Raw genomic sequence first — 19,520 nt, 5'->3', positions numbered from 1 at the left:
TCTTCGGCCCATCCTGTCTATACCGGCCATCAAGCACCTATCTATTTAATCCCATTTTCCAGCACTTGGCCCGTTGACTTGTAAGCTATGACATTTCAAGTGGTCCTCTAAATGCTTCTTCAATGTTGTGAGAGCTCCCGTCTCCACCACCCTTTCACATCTGTCTTCACTCAAGAGAATGAGGAGGTAGGTATGGAACTCAGGGAGACTGTGAGGTTCTTGAGCAAATTGTCACAGGGAATGATAAGGTATTGAAGGTGCTGACAGGTTTAAAAGTGGACAAATCTCCAGGTCCGGATGAATTGTGCCCCAGGTTGCTGCGGGAGGTGGGTGAGGAGATTGCAGGGACTCTGACCCAAATTTTTAATTCCTCTCTGGTCACGGGAGAGGTTCCAGAGAACTGGAGAACCATGAATGGGGTCCCACTATTTAAGAAACGCTGTAGAGATAAGCCAGGGATCTGCAGCCCAGTTAGTCTCATTTCAGTGGTGGGGAAACTATTGGAGAAAATTATGAAGGAGAGAATCTATCTCCACTTGGAGAAGCAAGGTTTGATCGGGAATAGTCAGCATGGTTTTGTCAGAGGGAGGTCATGCCCAACAAATTTGATTGAATATTTTGAGGAGGTGACCAGGTGTGTGGCTGAGGGTAGTGCAGTTGATGTAGTTGACATTGATTTCAGCAAAGCCTTTGACAAGGTTCCACATGAGAGACTTATAAAGAAGGCAAATGCACATGGGATACAGGGGAACTTGATAAGGTGGATTCAAAGCTGGCTGAGCTGTAGGAAACAGAGGGTGATGAGAGACATCTGCTTTAGTGACAGGACGCCAGTGTCCAGTGGCGTACCACAGGGATCTGTGCTGCGTCCCCTATTGTTTGTCATTTATATAAACAGCATGGGTGACTATGTGGGGGGGGTAGGATCAGTAATTTTGTGGATGACACAATGATTGGCCAGGTGGACAACAGTGAGGTTGAGTGTCTTGGGTTACAGGAAGATATAGACGGGGTGGTCAAATGAACAGATAAGTGGCAGATGGAATTTAACCCTGAAAGGTGTGAGGTGATACTCTTTGAAGGAAGGATTTGACAAGGGAGTGTTCAATGTACGGCATGACACTGGGAAGTTCCGAGGAACAAAGGGACCTTGGCGTGTTTGTCCATCAATCTCCGAAGGCGAGAAAGCGGGTTAATAGGGTGGTGAAAAAGGCTTATAGGACACTTGCCTTTATCAATAGAGGCATAGATTACAAAAGCAGGGAGGTCATGTTGGAGTTGTATAGAACCTTGGTGTGGCCACAGCTGTGTGTGCAGTTCTGGTCGCCACATTATACGAAGGAAGTGATTGCACTGGAGCGGGTGCAGAGGAGATTCACCAGGATGTTGCCTGGGATGGAGTATTTTAGTTATGAAGAGAGGTTGGATAGGCTTGGGCTGTTTTCGCTGGAGCAGAGAAGACTGAGGGGCGACCTGATCGAGGTGGACAAGATTATGAGGGGCATGGACAGGGTGGATCGGGAGCAGCTACGAGGGGACACAAGTTCAAAGTGAGGGAAAGGAGAACTTACTGATCACACCGCCCACATTCACACCTAGATCCTTAATATGTACGACAAACAGCAAGGGACCCAGCACTGGCCCTTGTGGTACACCACTTGTCAAAGGCTTCCAGTCACAAAAACAACCTTCCACCATCACCCTCTGCCTCCAGCCATTAAGCTAATTTTGGATCCAATTTGCCAAATTGCCTTGGTTCCCATCGGCTCTTACCTTCTTAACCAGTCTCCCAATATGGGGCCTTGTCAAAAGCCTTACTGAAGTCCTTGTAGACTACATCAACTGCACTGCCCTGATCTACACACCTAGACACCTCCTTGAAAAAGTCAATCAAATTTGTAAAACATGGTCTTCCCCCTAACAAAGCCAAGCTGACAAAGAAACCCCCAGTTGCCACCATGTATCGTCTTGGGTTCGGAGACTAGATGGGGTTTATTTACAGTTTGCCTATTACCCTAAGAAAGCTACAATGGACTGTTATTCGTGAAAAAAGATTCTTGTTCACTTACAGATCTATACATCTCAGTACTCTAAGTGAGGTTGTACTTCTGCTTCTCGCCAGATCTCATCTCGTAATAATGTGACAGTGCATTGTATTTACATCAGGGGATAGATCAGTATCAGGTGTTCCTGACGTCAACCCTTCACTCTGCAGTGGGAAAGGTTTGGATCGTTCTCTTTGGAACAGAAAAGATTCAGCGGTGATTGAACAGAGGTTTTCAAGATGATGAGAGTTTTGATAAAATAGACTGAGGAAAACTATTCCCTCTGGTGATTACCAGAGGTCATAGGTTCAAAATCATTGCAAAAAGATCTAGCGTTGAGATGAGGAGAATTATTTTCCACTTAGTGTTGGCAACATCTGCAATAATGTAACTGGAAAAGTGGTGGAAGCCAATTCAATTAATAATTTTAAAAGGGTGTTTGACAGGAACTTGAGAATGTGGAACTTACGTTGTTTACATATCTAAGGGCTACGGTCAAAAACAGGGATGTGGGACTGAACAGGACTGTTCTCTCAAAGAGACATAATGGGTCAAAGAGCCTTGTTCTGTACTATAAGCATAGGTTTCTGTGACTAATATAATAAGCAGGGTTGTGACCCACAAAAGGCTTCCGCCAGTGTTATAACCCCAGTGGAGGACGGCACGGTAGCACAGTGGTTACCACTGTTGCTTCACAGCGTCATGGATCCGGGTTTGATTCCCGGCTTGGGTCACTGCCTGTGCGGAGTCTGCACGTTCTCCCCAAGTCTGCGTGGGTTTCCTCCGAGTGCTCCGGTTTCCTCCTACAAGTCTCGATAGACGTGCTTGTTAGGTGAATTGGACATTCTGAATTCTCTTTCCTTGTACCCGAACAGGCGCCGTTATATGGCGACTAGGGGCTTTTCACAGTAACTTCATTGCAGTGTCAATGTAAACCTACTTGTGACTCTAATAAAGATGATTATTTTTAATTTCTACCATTGTCTATGCGTTCTGCTTATTGTGGATTCAACAGCCTGGTGATTGACACTGGGCCTAACTTCTAGCAAGAGAGCATCCCATCCCCATCAAAACAGTCCTAATGGAAGCCAGGTTCAACAATATTAATGTCGATGGATGATGAATTAAGGATATTTGGAAACCTCAAAGTTTTGACTCATACCTTGTCCACAGGAATGGGCCTAGAACAATGATTCCCACAAAGCATATTACAGGCGCACAGGTTAAGATGAAAACAAGGCATTGTTCAAATGGTTGGGTGATGATCTTAGATTTTCTGGGAAGCTCCGCCAGTTGTAGGAAAGAACTTATTACATCCTGCAAGTCCTGGCCCTGCCTTCAATTCCTTGACAGACGTTAATGACACTCCGATTTCTGTCAGTGAGGCCTGAATCAGGTCTCGCTTATCTGTCTAAGGCACCCAATCCCCGTTTTATTCGGTTGCCAGGGATGATTGAAAAATAGTTAGGCCCAAAGTTGGGTTGGGTGACTATCCTTTGGGAACAGGAGGTTGGTTCCCAATCCTGGCCTTGGTTAGTCCTGTTTGCACCTTTAGACACAATAAGGTCCAATTCCTACTTCTTTGGTTCATACAACAGTTGGTGTAGAACATCATAGTAATAATTGCCACCTCACAGTAATAATCATGCATCACCATTCCAGGTATGACGACACTACTCAGTAATAATTGATCATCATCCCATCTACATTCAGCAGCACTATCATCGCTGAATTTCCCATCATCAACATCCTGGGTTTATCGCTAATCAGAAACTTAACTGAACCAGCCGTAGAAATAGTGAGGCTGCAACAGCAGGTTAGAGGGAATTCTGCATCAAGTAATTCACCTCCTGACTCCACAAAGCCTATCCATAAGGCAAAAATCAGGAGTGGAATACTCTCCACTTGACTGGACCTGTACAGCTCCAACAATGCTTATGAAGCTTGACACCATCCAGGACAAAGCAGTTCACTTCATCGGCACCCTATCCATCACCTTCAACATTCACTTCCACCGCCACCAACACACAGTGTCAGTAAATATGTACTATCAGCAATTCCACACAGCTCCTTCAACAGCACCCCCCAAACCCGTAACCTCCACCACCTCGAAGGACAAGGGCAGCAGACACATGGGAACATCATCACCTGCAAGTTCCCCGCCAAGTCATTCACCATCCTGACTAAGAAATATATCAGCCGTTTCTTCATAGTCGCTGGGTCAAAATTCTTGAACTCCCTCCCTAACAGCACTGTGGATGCATCTACCACCACATGGACTGCAGCGGTTCAAGGAGGCAGCCCACCACCATCTTCTCATGGGCAACAAATGCCGGTCTTCAGAATATTGGCAACATCCAGGAACAAATGAAAGGAAAACCTGGCATTAATAATTATTCATCACCTTACCTTTTACGAAGACGTACACACTGGTCGCTGTAACTCCATCAACAATCAGCTCAATGTAATGATAAAAGCAGCGGTAATAGCCCGTGTCGTTAGCTCTGGCTCCCATCAATGTGAATGTTTTACAGTATTGATCTCTCTCCGATCCATCGCACTCCCTTATATTCACCATCCTTCCCCCGGGTTCCTCCGACTTGTACGATGCTGATTTTGTGCTACCTTCAACTGCAGATTTTCCAGGCCAGCTCCAACCCAGAGGCCTCTGTCCTCTGAAACACAGAATAGAAAAAAGGCACCTTGTTTAATTCACCTTCACCTTCCGATCCTACTCATTTTTGTTCACATCTAACATCATACCCGTCAGTTGAGACGTTAGATCGAGGCTTTGGCTGCCGTTTCAACAGCAGGTAAAATATCCCATGGCCAAGATATCAAAGAAGAATGGAAAGTTCTCCCTGGTATCCTGAGTCAATATTTACCTGAGACACTATTTACCTGAGACAATATTTACCCTGAGACAATATTTACCTGAGACAATATTTACCCTGAGACAATAATTACCTGAGACAATATTTACCTTGAGACAATATTTATCCTGAGACAATATTTACCCTGAGACAATATTTACCTTGAGACAATATTTATCCTGAGACAATATTTACCCTGAGACAATATTTACCTGAGACAATATTTGCCTGAGACAATATTTACCTGAGACAATATTTACCTGAGACAATATTTACCCTGAGACAATATTTATCTGAGACAATATTTACCCTGAGACAATATTTACCTGAGACAATATTTACTCTGAGACAATATTTACCCTGAGACAATATTTACCTGAGACAATATTTATCTGGGACAATATTTATCCTGGGTTAACATTTATCCAATAACCAGCAGCATTAAGAACAGATAATTTGCCGATTGTCATGTTGTTGTTTGTGGAATCTTGCTGTGCGCAAATTGGCTGCCATATTTCCCTACATTACAACAGTGATTACAGTTCAAAAGGTGTTTCAATGGTTGTGTAGCGCTTTGGGTCATTGGTGCTATCAAAATGCAAGTTCTGTTTGTTTTCCATTGTCCTAACTTTTGAAGTTGGAGAGCAGCCAAGCAGAATGAGGGAGCTCTGGACAGCTCTGCTCACTAGCAGCAACCAAAGCTCAAGGTGAGAAAAGCAGGTATTGGCTGGATCCATGATAGAAGAAGCCTCTCACGCTGTGTTCTGCTTATTTAGTCGGCAGGTGGGGCTGCTACCTAATTGGCCCTAAGGATGGGGCTCTGCCTGATGAATATTGTAAACATGCTGAACTGTTAGTCTGACTAAATAGTCTTATAAATTCAACGATGCAAGATGATACCCTCTCTCAAGTCGCACCGTCTGGACCTGTAAAGACTTAATTACCTGCAAAGACTCACATTCAAAGTATCATCTTGCATCATTGAATTTGTTTATAAAACCTACCTCTTCATTCACCTGATGAAGGAGCTGCGCTTTGAAAGCTAGTGATTCCAAAAAAACCTGTTGGACTTTAACCTGGTGTTGTAAGACTTCTTACTGTGTCTTTTTAACCTGTCATTGTCTGTGTAATGGGAGATGCCGACCACAGTGAATCTGAACAAAATGTAAGAATGTTTGCTGGTCTTCCCTGTATAAATGTGTTTGATGATGATCGCTGTGTACTATGCTTGATTTTGGGTATTTCTTGCGTCTGGTGTTTATATGCAAAATGTCCTTTTAGAACTAATGTCTTCGCAATGTTTTATTTCGTTTTTTTCTTGTTATTTTGGGGCTAAAGAATCGTTGACGGGGTCCTGCAAAGACAGGTCTAATATCTGAGAAAACAAGGTCATAATGTGTTACTGATGCCTCTGGTATGACTGGAGTTGGGGAGATATGTTTTGGTGTGCGTCCAAACATAATGCAAAGATATTATCCCATATTTTCATTGGCTATATGAGCAATCGCTACCTGTGAAGGTGTGCACCATTTCACCATGTGTTCATGGCCTTCTCCCTCATTTTCTAATTCTATCATTCAAGTTCATACAGAAGCACCAAGTTTAATGGTTAAGCTGAACCAATTGTGTTGTTGTTCTCTTATCTTTTTCTGTGTCCATGTCCACTGAGGCATTTATGCTGTGCTGTACCAATCCCGAGGATTTGTGTCATTTGTAAAAATGGAATATATATAAAAAGCTGTTGAGGCTCGAGTTCAATTTAAGCAAGAGTAAAAATGGAATTTAGAGGCAAGTTGAGCAAATGGAACTAGGATACAGATTAGCCACGATCGAATTGGATGGTGGAACAGACTCAAGGAGCTGAATGACCTCCTCCTGTTCCTGTGACTTTTTGCCTCCAACTATCCTTCCTCCAGGCTCCTGCCATTGGCCATCCAATCTATCCACACTCACGTTGCCCTACATTCGCAGCTAATTGGATTCTTGATTGTCTTGATTTGTTAGTTCGAAGAGTCTTTCCCCACCTCCTCCCCATGGACTCCCGGGACTTACCTTATAATGAGCAAAAGAATGTTTTCAAAGAAGATGTTTTCAAGGCACAATTCATTTAAACACCACCTGTAATGTTTCTCCCAGTTGAGAAGATTAATCTTTCCTCCCTGGAGATTCTAGGACAACCGAGCACCAAATCACATGGCTGATGTGTGTGCGGAGGGTGAGCCGCCCAGTCAGCCAATGCCAAAGAAAGTTGAGAACCCCGTTTCATCAATCCTCATGGGACCAGAGAGTCTCCCAATACACCAGGGTTCAATTCAGCCTCTACCATCTCTCTGAAATAGAATCCCCTTCCCTCGTCCTCTCATAAACTTCATTAATTCCCCTTTTTAAAAGCTACTGGTGAGTCAGCCTCCAGAACTGTTACTGGTAAGACGTTCTACACAAAGAGAAAAAGAACTTGTATTTATACAGCGCCTTTCACGACCTCTGAACTTCCCAAAGTACTTTACAGTCAATGTAGCGCTTTTGAAGTGTCATCGCTGTGTTAATGTAGGAAGAGCCCTCTTGTGTAAAACATTTCCGCTGACCCCTCCCTGTGCTTGTTTGGTGGTGATCGTAAATCCATAAATTTGTGCCCTCTAGTTTCTGACTCACCAGCCAGTGGAAGTACTTGGCGTGTATATTTGTGAACTTCTCTACCCCACATCTCACCTCTCGGTCTTAGTAAAGACAGCCTCTCCTCCTCTATTACTGACTCTATTCCCCGTCTCCAAAGAAAATAGATATTTGCCTTTCTTAGTCACTGCTGCAATGTAGGGAAATGTGGCTATTTGTGCACAGCAAGCTCCCACAAACAGTGCTGTTATAGAACCACAGAATTCCTACAGTGCAGGAGGAGGCCATTCACCCATCAAGTCTGTACCGACACTCTCTAGCCTAACCACCCCTCCCCCCCCTTGCCCTATCCCCCTAACGCCACCTAACCTACACATCTTTGGGCACTAAGGGGAAATTTAGCATGGCCAATCCACCTAGCCTGCACTGTGGAAGGAAACCAAAGAACCCGGAGGAATCCCACGCAGACACGGGGAGAAAGCGCAAACTCCACTGTCACCCAAGGCTGGAGTTGAACCCGGGTCTCTGGCGCCATGAGGCAGCAGTGCTAACCTCGATGCCACAGTGCCGCCCATTTTAGTAATGATCAGATCGCCTGATTTTCTTTAATGATGCTGATTGGGAAACACTGGCCAGTACACTGCTGCCTCCGTAGTTGTTCATGAATTATTAAATGTCCAACATTTTCCAGTCCTGAAAATATAGTTTTATTTCTCTCTCCACAGATGCTGTTGCTTCACAGCTCCAGGGTCCCAGGTTTGATTCCCGGCTTGGGTCACTATCTGTGCGGAGTCTGCACGTTCTCTCCGTGTCTGCGTGGGTTTCCTCCGGGTGCTCCGGTTTCCTCCCACAAGTCCCGAACGACATGCTTGTTAGGTAATTTGGACATTCTGAATTCTCCCTCAGTGTACCTGAACAGGGGCCAGAGTGTGGCGCCTAGGGGCTTTTCACAGTAACTTGATTGCAGTGCAAGGCTAGTGGGACAAAGAACAAAGAAAAGTCCAGCACAGTAACAGGTCCTTCGGCCCTCCAAGCCTGCGCCGACCATCCTGCCCGGCTAAACTAAAATCTTCTACACTTCCGGGGTCGGTATCCCTCTATTCCCATCCTATTCATGTATTTGTCAAGATGCCCCTTAAACGTCACTATCGTCCCTGCTTCCACCACCTCCTCCGGCAGCGAGTTCCAGGCACCCACTACCCTCTGTGTAAAAAACTTGCCTCGTACATCTCCTCTAAACCTTGTCCCTCACACCTTAAACCTATGCCTCCTAATAATTGACCCCTCTACCCTGGGAAAAAGTCTCTGACTATCCACTCTGTCTATGTCCCTCATAATTCTGTAGACCTCTATCAGGTCGCCCTTCAAGCTCCTTCGTTCCTGTGAGAACAAACCAAGTTTATTCAAACTCTCCTCACAGTTAATGCCCTCCATACCAGGCAACATCCTGGTAAATCTCTTCTGCACCCTCTCTAAAGCCTCCACATCCTTCTGGGAGTGTGGCGACCAGAATTGAACACTATACTCCAAGTGTGGCCTAACTAAGGTTCTATACAGCTGCAACATGACTTGCCAATTTTTATACTCAATGCCCCGGCCAATGAAGGCAAGCATGCCGTATGCCTTCTTGACTACCTTCTCCACCTGTGTTGCCCCTTTCAGTGACCTGTGGACCTGTACACCTAGATCTCTCTGACCTTTAAATGCAGCTCCCAGACCCGGGCCGGTGGTTCCCGATAGTCTTGGCCTGGGAGGTTTGGTTTGTGAGCCGTGATAGTGGCTTTAAATTCAGTTTAAAATAAATCAGTGTAGCCTTTCACTCTCCTCCTGTAATTATTACAGGCTGTACCATCTTGTCCAGAGCAGTAGAACCCGAGAACTTGGTCTGTACCCAAGTTCAAAATTAATCTGCGGGAACAAATGGTGAACACAGGCTCCTTGGGGAGATAGTGGAAGCGGCCACTCGAGATTCATTCAAAACAAATCAGATCATAATATTTTGGAATCAGAACACGGAATGCTGGAAATACTCAGCAGATCTGGCAACACCTGTGGAGAGAGAAAGAGAGTTAACCTTTCAGTTTGTGACCTTTCATAATACTTTGGGATACAGTTTATGAGTAATTTTGAGATATGACTTTTGGCGATGTTGGGAGAACTGGTGATTGTTGTTCCCCAAAGCTCTCCACAACTGGGGGCTTTCTCACCATGTGTCTGGGTCTGTTGTAGACTAATTAATAAAGCTTAATCGCTCCGCTTAGCCAATAGCTCCGTGATTCTTGTATCAGTTGACAACCAGGACTGTAGAAGAAATGAAAATGAAATGAAATGAAAATCGCTTATTGTCACAAGTAGGCTTCAAATGAAGTTACTGTGAAAAGCCCCTAGTCGCCACATTCCGGCGCCTGTTCGGGGAGGCTGGTACAGGAATTGAACCGTGCTGCTGGCCTGCCTTGGTCTGCTTTCAAAGCCAGCGATTTAGCCCTGTGCTAAACCAGCCCCTTAACGACGAACTAGATGGACCACAGAATATTACCCTTCAGTTCTTCCCACTTTCCGAAAGCTCACAGAGATTCCAGCTACTTGATGGAAGTGATTTGTTACAGGATAAGTATGAGGTTTCTTAAAACCTTTGTTCAACGAAACATCGCGGAAACAAGCTGATCGCTTTGCTAATGTTGATTCATTCGGATTCCCTTTCAAACTATCAAGAAGGAAAGGGAGAACCACGCTGTGACCGGGAATTTAAATCTGGCGATGTCAGCTTTTTTTCTATCAATAAGTGCGAAGGAAGGGATTCGCGAAGAATGCTTTACGGGCAGAGACGGTTGAAATCGTGATCAGGGGAAAGGAAATGACAAAGGCATTAAACAAATACTTTCTGAATGCCTTCTTGTCGAAGATGTTAAGAAAACGAGGAAATTGGGGAAACAAGGGTCTAGGGAAAGGAGGATCTTTGGGGATATTATCACTCTTTATAAAAACAGAATAACTGGAGAAATTAAGATTTAAAACTGACAACGCTGCTGGAGTTGACAGCCTGTGTCCTAGGGTTTGGAAACAGGCAGCCTCAGGGGTAGCAGCAGTATTGGTTGTGACCGTCACGAGATTCTCAAATAGTCCCAGTGGATTGTAAAGTAGCAAATGCAGCAAATTCAAGAAAGGAGCGAGAGAGAAAACAGGGAACTAACTAGAGGCTAATCAGCCGAAATCAGCAACGGGGAAATTGCTGGAATCTATCGGTAATAATTCCAGGTGGGGCGGAGTGAAAGGCCAAACGGTTTATTTTAAACTGAAAATAAAGCCGCTTCTGCGGAAAACAAAACAAACATCCTGGCCCAGACTTGCTGGTCCGGGGGGGGGGGGGGGCGACATTTAAAGGTCCCGCTTTCAAGCCCCACTAGGCGGGTCTTCGCCTGCTCACCATGGGAACTCGTATTTTACCAAGCCCCTGGGAGGTCAATCAGCGATCCCCCGTGGTCCTCCCACTCAAGTCCAGATTATCCCCCTCATATCCATGGCGATGAGGCCTCTTTCGTCGCTTGACACAAGGCTTTGAGTCGGCAGCAGGTGCAGGCGGATCGGGCAGTCATGAAGCGGACTGAGGAATCGTCGCTTCCTTGCTGAGTGGCCCAGATGGAGGCCCGTCTTTGGTGTTGACGTCCGGTGCAGGATCAATCACTTCCGTCTCCATTTTGGACTCCGAATCTTTAGCGTCGGAGGGAACGACTCTCAGGTCCCCCATAAGCTGAGTCCCCTTGCCGGAGGTTGCCACAATGGGGGTGGAGGGGGGGGGGGTGGAGTCAAGGCCATCTCCTCCGCTGGAGTGGGTTCCCTGCTTCTCAGGTGGTCCAGATGTTTTTTCACGACCTTCCCCTGGACTTTGACTTCGTAAGAAACCGGACCAGTCTTTTCCAACATGACTCCTGGGATCCACTGGGAGCCATTTGCAAAGTTCCAAAGCACACAGACGGCATCTCCTGTTCTGAAGATCGTTTTGGGTCTTCTGGTGTCGTAGTTCCTTTATTGGCTCTCCTGCTTTGACTCCACCTTCCACCTAATTTGGGAAACAGCAGCTGAGCCTGGTGTGCAGTCCTCATCCCATTAATAATTCCACCGGTGCGACTGTAGTCATTGTGGGCAGCGTGGTCCTATAATCAAACCGGAACCGGGTCAATGCCGCATCCAGGCAGCAGGGGGCCGATACTTCATTCCGGTATTGAATGTTTGAACTTCCCATTCGGCCAGATCATTAGGCAATGGATGGTACGGTGACATTAATGCTGTTCAGCTTCATGAATGCCTGAAATTCTCCACTGGTAAAGGGGGACCATTATCGGATACGAGGACCTCTGGAATGCCATGGGTACAGAAACTTTGCCAGAGTTTTTCTATTGTTGCACGAGATGTTGTGGAGGACATGCAATGTACTCCTAACCATTCTGAGTGGGCATTGACCAAAATAAGGAACATCGGTCCCAAAAACAGGCCAGCAAAGTCCATATGCACCCGTACCCATGGTCTTCCGGCCATTCCCATGGGTGGAAAGAGGCCGAAGGTGGGAGTTTCTGGTGTTCCTGGCACAAGGAGCACGGCTTCGCCAGTTTCTCGATGCCTGTGAGGGGTCCGGGCCACCAGACATAGCTCTTTGCGATACCCTTGGATACCCCGAGGTGCTCATTGTGTAATTCCGTCATGCTTGGACGCTGACCTGGATGGGGACGACTTCCCGGGCTCCCCAGAGGAAGATGTCATCTTCTACACTCCGGTCATGTCGTTTAGTAAGGGAGGGCTTCATGTCATCCAGGGGGTGTCCTCGGATTTTGCCACTGAGGATCACATGGCGGAATTTTGTCAGTGTGAGATCCTTCTGAGATCCCTTGAATCTGCTTCGTGGATACTGGCAAGGTATCCAGGAAGCTCAAAGTCGTGATGACCTCTCCCAATGCCAGCAGAGGGACCAAGCCTGTGGGCAGCGGGAAGCAACTCTGAGGGTTGGCAATGGGTGTTCCTGGGCATGTTCCTGGGCAGTGCTCAAGACAGTATTGGTAGGCTGCGAACAAGGATGCCCAGCGTTCGATCTGAGCTGAGGCGATGTCAGGGATCGCTTTATCCTCTTACAAAAGGCCCAGCAGGGGTTTATGATCTGTTACTATTGTGAAATTTCGGCCATACACGTATGGATAGAATTTCTTCACCCCAAAAATAACAGCAAATCCCCCGACGAGGTAATTGAAGTTTTTAAAGATTATGGAGAAGTTGATAAAGCAAATTATTCACAGTCGTGAGAGCTTAAAGTCCCAAGCGTCTCTAATTAAATAGAAACATTGAATCAGACGATATAATTTTTTTTCCTGTCAGCATTCCTATCTCTTGTTCTCCCATTGAATTGCTCCATCTCCTCTCCCAGTGTCCTTTCGTTGACACCACCACACAACAACCAAAGCTTTCACTCATCCACCCTACACTGGGCGATTTCCCTTGTCCATTCAAATGGACAATATCCTTCCCTTTAATTAATTCCCACAGGATGGGTGGGCATCATTGGCATTTATTGCCCATCATTAGTTACCCTGACAAGGTGGCATTGGGGCCTTCTTCTTGAACCACTGGCTGTGGGTTTGATATAAACTGAATGTCTTGTTGGACCACTTCAGAGGGCAGTTAAGAGTCAGCCATGTTGATGTGAGACCAGAGCCACATGGATGGCCAGCATTTATTGCCCATCCCTAATTGCCCTTGAGAAGGTGGGGGTGAACCGCCGCAGACCACGTGGTGTCGGTCCATCCACAGCGTTATTAGGGAGGGAGTTCCAGGATTTTGACCCAGCGACAGTGAAGGAACGGCCAATTTATTCCCAAGTCAGCAGGCTGAGTGACTTGGAGGGGACCGTCTCGGTGGTGGTGTTCCCAGGTATCGGCTCTTCTTGTCCTTGTAGATGGTAGCTCGTCAGTGCAGCAAGAGATCTCTCGGCCCCCGCCTCGGACACTCCACCGTGGCCGCCAGACACTGGCACTGCCGCAACGTACCTCTTAGGGGCTCCTTGAGCCCCTCCTCACCCCACCTGTTCAGGGCAGGGCACCTCCGGGCCCGATTTCCTGGCACAGGATACATGGCACCTGGGAACTTTGGCACTACCAATCTGCCACGCTGGTAGTGCCTCCCATGCATCACGGTAGTGCCAGCGGGAGTGGCAGAGTACCACCCTGCCCAGAGCCCGATCACCCGATGGCCTGGGAAAGCCCCCCAGGTGCCGTTTGTGTGGACCCCCGTGTTAAACGGCGACAGGGCATGTTTCCCAGGCGTGGGTGTTCGTACCTGGGCCTGGAGAATCAGGTGCTGACATATTAAAATGAACCTAAACCTTGCCATTGCCCTCTCTCCCTTCCCTTTAGCACTGCTTAATGCCCATCACTTTTCATTGTGTGGCCTTGTATTTACTTCACGTGATTTGGTGTCAAACTCTGTTTGACAATGCTCTTGCTGAGTGGCTTGCGATATTTTACTATGTCAGAGGGCGACACGGTAACACAGTGGTTGGCACTCCAGGGTCCCAGGGTCGGTTCTCAGCTTGGGTCACTGTCCATGCGGAGTCTGCACGTTCTCCCCGTGTCTGCGTGGGTTTCCTCCGGGTGCTCCGGTTTCCACCCACAAGTCCCGAAAGACGTGCTGTTATGTGAATTGGACATTCTGAATTCTCCCTCTGTGTACCCGAACAGGCGCCGGAATGTGGCGACTAGGGGCTTTTCACTGTAACTTCACTGCAGTGTTAATGTAAGCCTGCTTGTGACAATAATAAAGAGTAGTGTTATTATTAGGTGCTATATAAATGCAAGTTGTTTTTGCAGGTTTACACTTTTAGCATTAATGGACAGGAAATGGGGTCGAAGTTTTAATGCGAGACAAACCAGTTTCCACCTCTTTCACCATTCCAAAATTGATCACCGTGGCACATTCCATTGCATTAAAAGGCAATACTAAATTACATTAAAATTAGTTCACACTCACTTATCCTCATGTTGCAGCTGTATAGAACCTTAGTTAGGCCACACTTGGAGTATAGTGTTCAATTCTGGTCGCCACACTACCAGAAGGATGTGGAGGCTTTAGAGAGGGTGCAGAAGAGATTTACCAGGATGTTGCCTGGTATGGAGGGCATTAGCTATGAGGAGCGGTTGAATAAACTCGGTTTGTTCTCACTGGAACGAAGGAGGTTGAGGGGCGACCTGATAGAGGTCTACAAAATTATGAGGGGCATAGACAGAGTGGATAGTCAGAGGCTTTTCACCGGGGTAGAGGGGTCAATTACTAGGGGGCATGGGTTTAAGGTGAGAGGGGCAAGGTTTAGAGTGGATGTACGAGGCAAGTTTTTTACGCAGAGGGTAGTGGGTGCCTGGAACTCGCTACCGGAGGAGGTGGTGGAAGCAGGGACGATAGTGACATTTAAGGGGCATCTTGACAAATACATGAATAGGATGGGAATAGAGGGATACGGACCCAGGAAGTGTAGAAGATTGTAGTTTAGTCGGGCAGCATGGTCGTCACGGGCTTGGAGGGCCGAAGGGCCTGTTCCTGTGCTGTACATTTCTTTGTTCTTTGTACTCCTCCAAAGTTGTGAATCTTTGGAATTCTCTACCCCAGAGGGTTGTGGGTGCTCCATTGTTTAATACTTTTCAGGCCGGGATAGACTCGCGGGGAATGAAGCGATATGGGGAGCGGGGAGGGAGATTGAGCTGAAGACCAACATCAGCCTGACTGTGGAATAATCCGCCTGGTCTACTCCTACCTCTGTTTCTTGTGTGGTGCTTCTCGCTGATTGATCTCTTCTTTACTCTCGCTCTCTTCAACCGGTAGCACAGTGGTTAGCACTGTCGCCTCACAGCTTCAGAGACCCTTGTTCAATTCCAACCTCGCGTGGCCGTCCGTGTGGAGTCTGCACGTTCTCCCCGTGTCTGCGAGGGTTTCCTCCGGGTTTTCCGGCTTCCACCCACAGTCCAAAGATGTGCAGGTCAGGTGGATTGGCCGTGCTAAATTGTCCCTTGGTGTCCAAAGATGTGCAGTGTAGGTGGGGTTATGAGGATAGGGCGGAGGAGTAGGCCTGGGTAGGATGCTCTTTCGGAAGGCCGTTGCAGATACAATGGGCTGAATGGCCTCCTTCTGCACCGTAGGAATTCTATGGTTCCACCCTTTAACATTGTCTTCACCTTTGATGCCCCCCCCCCCCCCCTCACCTGGAGTAAACGTTCAGCCGGTTTGTGAGCTCACTGAAAATTGAAACTCACATTTTCCCTTCAGTAATTCCCTCCTCTCCCCAGCCCCATTCCTCGGCTGACTATGAACGCCTCACTCGAAGCACAGGCCCCTATGGAACAAGGATCTCGTCACAAGAAGCAGCTGACTTCAAGTGGCTGAAAGTTATTCAACTACAGTGGGTGTCACAGCTGCACCCAGTCCTGCGCACATGCAATTCAACGGGGAGCACTAGGCAGGGATTAAGAGGGATAACCGGCTAATATTTTATTGCCTTCTACCTTTTCCTCAGTAATAAATCCAACTTGTGAAATTTGGAGAGATTTATGATATAAAGCACCATGTCATTCCAGATGTTTCCCTTGTTGCCCAAAATATATCAATATAACATCTGCTTTCACTTAGCAGCTGCATGTACTACTGTACTTTTGCTCTCTTGACATTGTCCACAGGTTCTGAGTCAGCTGGGTTCCATTAAAGTAAAATCTTCTCTCTCACGCCTCGCCCATTCTTCACGTCCATTCTCTCAGCGATAGAACTCCTTTTGCCTTTAGAAATAAAGCTCGTTCCCCCATTCATTACCCACTTGTGTAGATCAACCTTATGGAATTAACCGACTTGTGGAAATCCCAAACTCAGATCAGCTCCGCCCTCATGTGGGTTCCCCCTGCATCCCCCCCCCCCCCCTCTGTCGCCACCAACCACTCCCTCCCCCACCCCCCCCAACCCACCACACCGCCCACACCCCAACATGTGCCATTATGGCGGAGCTGCCCGTCAGCCTATCAAACCAAAGACAAAATTCTCAGCCCACCCTCTGCTCCCTGCGCCAACTCACCTTCCCGAACAAATCTAAACTGTGGAACTCCGCGCTACTCCGCCACCCCCACCCCTTTCCTTGCCTCTGAGTCAGGAGGTTGTGGGTTCAAATCACACTCCAGAGACTTGAGGAAATGACTCAGGACGATACCACCAGCCCTATACTGAGGGAGTGCTGGAGTGTCAGGTGGGCAGTGCTGAGCGAGAACTGCACTGGGCAGTACAGAGGAGATGTGGTACTAAAGTGAAGTGGGAGTACTGAGGGAGTACTGTTGGAGGGGCAGTGCTGAGGGAGCACAGCACTGTTGGAGGGGCAGTGCTGAGGGAGCACAGCGCTGTTGGAGGGGCAGTACTGAGGCAATGCTGTACTGATAGTGGGACAATACTGAGGGAGCACAGCACTGTTGGAGGGGCAGTGCTGAGGGAGCACAGCACTGTTGGAGGGGCAGTGCTGAGGGAGCACAGCACTGTTGGAGGGGCAGTGCTGAGGGAGCACAGCACTGTTGGAGGGGCAGTACTGAGGGAGCACCGCACTGCTGGTGGGGCAGTGCTGAGGGAGCAAAGCACTGTTGGAGGGGCAGTACTGAGGGAGTACAGCACTGTTGGTGGGGCAGTGCTGAGGGAGCAAAGCACTGTTGGTGGGGCAGTGCTGAGGGAGCAAAGCACTGTTGGAGGGGCAGTACTGAGGGAGCACAGCATTGTTGGTGGGGCAGTGCTGAGGGAGCAAAGCACTGTTGGAGGGGCAGTACTGAGGGAGCACAGCACTGTTGGTGGGGCAGTGCTGAGGGAGCAAAGCACTGTTGGAAGGGCAGTACTGAGGGAGCACAGCACTGTTGGTGGGGCAGTACTGAGGGAATGGTGTACTGATAGTGGGACAGTGCTGAGAGAAAGCTGCACTGTTAGAGGCCCAGTATTGGAAGAACGTTTCAGACACACTTAAAATACGCTATGGTGCGACTTCAAAGATGAGAAGGGGAGCTCACTGCGGTGCCCTGGGCTGATATTCATTCCTTAGCTAGCATCACCAGAAAACTATCTTTCTGCCCATTATCTCATTGCTGTTTTGGGGATCTTGCTGTGCGCAAATTAGCTGCACCATTTCCTGCATTACAGCTGTAACTGCATTTCAAAAGTGCTTCATCAGTTAAAAAGCACTCTGGCGCGCCTTGGGGTCACGGAAGGTTCCAGATGAATGCCAGTCTTTTCTTTCAAAATGGGGGCAAATGCGCATCACCCACATCTGGAGCACGATGTGAGTTTGCCCCTCATGCCACCTGTGCCAGCAGTTTGGTAATGGGGCACTCCCAGTCAGAAACAGCTGGTGCGATTTGCATGAACGATTTGAATAAAGAGCTGAAAATTGGATCGGGCGTTTATGTGGATTATTATTAGACAAAGGCATTCAATGACTTCAAAGGGCACAGAGATCCTTGAGGCACGATCAATTTGGCTGAGACGAAGTTGAATTCAAACTGAGGCTTTATTAGTCTCCGAAGTGTGGCCTCCCACAGCAGCTGGCGAAATGGCTGCGAGCTGGAGGCCACGCATATTTATAACCCGGCTCCTGGGCGAAGCTAGCATGCAGGGGCCCAGGTGAACCTGTAGTGCAGGTTCTACCGTACAACCCTTAATACAGGAACACAGTGGTTTACCACAATCCTTATATTCCTCATCGAGCGAGGTTTGGAGGAAGGAATTCATGGCTATCACCGAATATTCCTTCCGCACCCCCTCCGCACCCCCAGGGTCCCTCCATTCTCAATCCCCACACTCCGAATTCTTCCAGTAAGGAAATCAAGGGGATAAGGTGGGAAAGTGGAGTTGAAGACTATCACATCAGAGCAGTCATGATTTGATTGAATGGCGGTACAGGCTCGATGGGCCGAATGGCCTACTTCTGCTCCTACATCTTGTGGTTGCTCCATCCCTTCTCCACGTGTTGTACTTTACCTTACTGCTTGTTCAATACTCTCACTCTTTCGCCCTCTACCCCACCATTCGCAGCGGGACCTCCCCAACCCTCTTTTCGACCCCAACCCCCTCCCCCCCCAACACAAATTGCTGCACTTATAACCATTCTCCCCATCACCCTGACTACTTCCCATTTCTTCTTTTGTGCAGCTGGGTCAAAAGTTTTTTTCTCTCCCCTTCAGTCACCTCCCCGAACCAACCTCCTACCTCCCACTTGGTGCCTTGATGGACATCCAGCTTTGTAGTGGGAGACTATGTAAATATCAGTGTTGCTGTTTGTGGTCCCATGGGACTGGCTCACCTACCTGCCAATGAAAGGCAAATGAGAAACAGAGACAGGAGAAGAAAAAAAAAACACCCTTCTGAACTTGCTTCAACATCTGACTTTGAGCTATGCACTTGGATCAAAAGTGAAGGTTGTGACTTTCTTCCTGTGTGTATCTTGGCTCACTTCAGCCCAGCGTTGAGAGGAATTACTGAGAAATGAATGTTTTTGATGCTCTTCGAACTGCTCAAGGTTGCCAAAAGCTCAGGAACCAGCTTCATTATATCCTGAAGCTGGCCTGTGTCAATCATGGTCAATAAATATGTGACAGTCACGGAAAAACCCAACGGGGGCTACAGCAGAAATGCAGATGGAGTGGCGAGAATGTGCAAATCGCCACCATTGGGAATGGTTGAGGTGAATGGCCTCGAGGCGATGCTGGGTAAACATACGAGGGGACCAAAATTGCACATAGTTCTCCAGACGTGGCATCACCAACATCTGTATAATTGCAGTAAGATTTCATTACTCACATATTCCAATCGCTTTGCGAATGAAGCTAGTGTACCATTTGCAACACAAGATCTAATTTTAACCTTCTTTAATATAAAAGTACAGTTTGAAATTTAGGTGGATGAAGATGGGTAAATGGGTTGGGTTCAAATCAATGGCGACTCATCTCGA

At 47.5% G+C, this 19,520-nt stretch overlaps 1 protein-coding gene across 1 annotated transcript in view; it reads right to left on the bottom strand.

Annotated features, from left to right (window-relative positions):
• flt4 (fms related receptor tyrosine kinase 4) overlaps positions 1–19,520 on the bottom strand; it is a 620,139-nt gene that overhangs the window by 169,054 nt on the left and 431,565 nt on the right. The window contains exon 3 of the mRNA XM_072512680.1: positions 4,455–4,720. Coding sequence (XP_072368781.1) covers positions 4,455–4,720 — 266 coding nt within the window. The remainder of the gene's footprint in view (positions 1–4,454; positions 4,721–19,520) is intronic.

This window comes from Scyliorhinus torazame, chromosome 7, assembly GCF_047496885.1.
Source record: "Scyliorhinus torazame isolate Kashiwa2021f chromosome 7, sScyTor2.1, whole genome shotgun sequence".
NCBI lineage: Eukaryota > Metazoa > Chordata > Chondrichthyes > Carcharhiniformes > Scyliorhinidae > Scyliorhinus > Scyliorhinus torazame.
This window is presented reverse-complemented; position numbering and strand designations above follow the sequence as displayed.